This window comes from Protobothrops mucrosquamatus, unplaced genomic scaffold, assembly GCF_001527695.2.
Source record: "Protobothrops mucrosquamatus isolate PMUCROS unplaced genomic scaffold, P.Mucros_1.0 scaffold1371, whole genome shotgun sequence".
Taxonomy (NCBI): Eukaryota; Metazoa; Chordata; class Lepidosauria; order Squamata; family Viperidae; genus Protobothrops; species Protobothrops mucrosquamatus.
Window position 1 is genome coordinate 96770 of NW_015387561.1, and position 3441 is coordinate 100210.

The 3441-nt window shown below is 41.3% G+C and overlaps 1 protein-coding gene across 1 annotated transcript in view; it reads left to right on the forward strand.

Moving 5' to 3' along the window:
- The first annotated feature begins 742 nt into the window (after positions 1–742).
- LOC107292535 (germ cell-specific gene 1-like protein) overlaps positions 743–3441 on the forward strand; it is a 10829-nt gene continuing 8130 nt past the window's right edge. The window contains exon 1 of the mRNA XM_015821634.1: positions 743–1037. Within this exon, the coding sequence (XP_015677120.1) occupies positions 743–1037 (295 nt within the window). The remainder of the gene's footprint in view (positions 1038–3441) is intronic.

The following is a 3441-nucleotide window of genomic DNA, read 5'->3' on the forward strand; positions in this document are numbered from 1 at the left end:
ATTCACAGTTTCTCAATTACTAGCTTGGTACCTTAATCATTACCCCACTCTCCCTTGGCAACTTTAAGATGTGTGGACTTCAACTCTCAGAATGCTGGCTGGGGAATTCTGGGAGTCAAATCTTAAAGTTGCCAAGGTTGAGAAACAGTGCACTACATAACATGGGCTCTCTAATATCTAGTTAGGAACTCTTTCATTCCTGTGTTTGCATGGGACTTCATTACATTCCTAGGTCCATTCCATTTCTAATCTTCCCCTAGCTTGAGCAGACCTTTGACACCGTGTTACTAACTTTTGGGGACTAAGATTTCCTGGGCCTGAGAGAGCAAAGTGCTAAGGCAGAGCCTATCTGCCTGTTTCTTGTCCTGTCTGATCTGAACTCCTTTCTTGAAGTGTGGATAAGAGAGGGGGGTTGTCGGAGACTACTCCTGTGTGCTTAGAAGAGTGATTGCCAGGTTCTGAACTTTTTAAGCTGATCTCCGTCAGCAGTGACAAGAGCTTTGGAGCAGAGCTCCCAGCTTTAGGTATCAGCTGTGATAAACTAGGCTCAGATCACCTAGTCCCTGGAGTGTGTAGGCATCTCTGCTCCTCTTAGGTTCAGGATTGCCGCTCTGTTGCTGATGGGGAAAATTCAGAGAGGGGCTTTTCAATGGATGTGCAGCCGAGAGCATCAGCAGTGGGTGTTTCCAGCATCCTTGAACGCTGCCGCCTGCTGCCTTTACAAGAAGGCAGCTCTCAGGCAATGGGGGTGGACAGGCGGCAGAGAGCCTCGGCAGCCCTCTCGCTCGGCTTCATCTCTTTAATCTTCTCTATCACAGCCTTCAGCAGCAGCTACTGGTGTGAAGGAACTCAGAAGGTAGCCAAACCGTTCTGCAGCAAACTCGCAGGTGGGACCCACTGCATTCAGATTAACAGCCCAGGTGGGAATGACAGCAGCGTGGTTCAGTACATCTGGGAGACAGGGGATGACAAGTTTGTGGATCGAAAGTTTCATGCCGGCATTTGGCATTCTTGTGAAGAGATGATCAGTGAAAATGGTGAGTGTCCTTCTGGGAAGCAAGTCTCCCTCATCCTGATTTTCTTCAAGACACAAGATAGTTGTGTCTCTTCTTTCACATTTTGGCTGGGGCTGGGTGAAAAACAGTGGCTGTGGTGCAATCAAGGTTACAACTGCGAGAAATAAGGATTCCCTGGAATGACGCATGACTCCTGTTAAATCCCTAGATAAGTCTCTGTAGCTCTGTGTGGCAATTTATGAAAGTAATTTGGTATTGCCCTCTTCTGGATTTATTTTTGGTTTATGATTTCTCAGTGGTCTCCCATCCAAGTAATAATTAGATTTGTTGCTGCTTGATTTTTCAGGATCAGCCAGTCAGCTTGCTGTTTCCACCTGGCAAAAGCAATGTTCAGATTTTAGCTGTTTCATTTGTGGGGGGGGGGGGGTTTGCCTTACTCTTCCATCTGTATAATGGAAGCATTTCTTTACATCTGATCTACATCCCATTTGTAAACAAGTTGTTAAATTACACACATCGTGTTAGTCTATAATGTGATTTGATTTGGCTTTGCATGTTACAGGACAAGATTTCTCAGTCATGATTTATGTGCTAACACATGTAAATGTAACCATGATGATTTGATCAATAAATTGTGGATAAAACAAACCGTGGCTTAGCGCATACCCAGCTAATTCCAAAACAATTTTCAAAGACTATGAAATGCTTTAAGGGAGGATACAATCTATTACCCGATGGCATCTGTTGCAAAGTTATTCCCCAAAGCTATGTTGATAATTATTTCTCACCCTTTTTGGCAACTCACAAATCAAAATTCTCTTGCTATTCTAATATGAGGTTGGAAGGGGAGAAAGGATTATAGGGATTAAAATGATTTCTCCCATATTATTCTGATTCAATACAAGAAGGGACATCATAGAATGCTATTTGGAAAGAAACGGGCCTGATGTGGCAGAAACTATACAGAGCCTTAAACTTCAGTCACAATAAATATTTAGACTTTAAAGGGCCATAAGACACTGTATTGTTTGCAAAGAATACAGCAGTATTAACACTGAAATGAATAGTATTTGGGTGGAAAAGAAGTAATTAGAACTCATAATGTTATCTCTTTCACCCAGTTTATAAAATAACTAGAAAAGTGTTTAAAAGAGTAATCTTTGATGAGGTAGGCAGACATCAAATCTATTTAATAAATAAATAAATAAAGTAAAAAAGTGGATAGAACATTTTTAACTTTGTTTACAATTTTAGGACACACAAACAAACACAGAAACACAGAGACAGACTTTTATGAAGAAGAAGAATTGGTACTAAATCTGTGGAATCCATAATTTGGAGGAACTTATATTTTAAAATACAGCATATGATTGAAAAAGATAAAACCTTGTTCCCTTTTTCTTATTCAGAAGTTTGGGGCCACCAGTAAAGGTGGATTCTGGGAGAATCAGGGTAATTGCCTTTTACTTATATTCGTAAATAAGAGGGAATTGTTGACATCATTCATCATATTTTAATGCATGAAGAATGTAATAGCTTTTATTAGGTATATGGATTCGTCAGACTCCTTTATTAGGTATATGGATTCTTTAGACTCTATACAATACATTTATCAAAATATTAGCAGACTGATTCAAATTATAACTGAGCAGAATAGGAAACCTGAGTTGGCAGCCAAGGACAGAATTAATGTTGCAGATCAAGTGTGGGATTGCCAAACCTTTATTTTCTCTCCAAACAGAAGCTGAGTGCAAGACATTAAACTGTAATGATCACTGGAAATTGCTACATAGCACCCTTTTAATTACCTGTAATTGTTTTTCCTGAGCAAGAATAAGTCAGTTTATGAGGACATGTGGGAGAATGAAGAGCACACATATAGATGAAAATTAGGTTTGGAGAAGTTTTCAGGCTGATTTTTCTTTGAAAACTGCTTTCAGCTCCCTCTCTTGCCATAGTTACTAATATAAGAGGTAGAAACATGTTTCCAAAAGTTTTAGAATTGTCATTTGCTGAAATGACCTATTCTTTCACTCATAAAGCATAGAATGGGAGTCACAAAATCTCTTACTCACCTCTAGTGTGATCATAGAATGGCAGTACTGAGATTCCTAAGGAAATGATGTTAAAACGCACTGAACGCCCCTCCTCAAGAAGCCTTCCCTGGACCCAGATGAGCTGGCCAACTTCCCTGGACCCAGATGAGCTGGCCAACTATCGTCCAGCCTCCAACCTTCGCTTTGCGGCGAAGGTTGTTGAGAGTGTGGTTGCACGGCAATTCCCTCGGCACCTGGATGAAGCAGTCTATCTAGACCCATACCAGTCGGGCTTCAGGCCGGGACACAGCACGGAAACGGCATTGGTCGCGTTGGTTAATGATCTCTGGAGGGCCCGGGACAGAGGCTATTCCTCTGTCCTTGTTCTT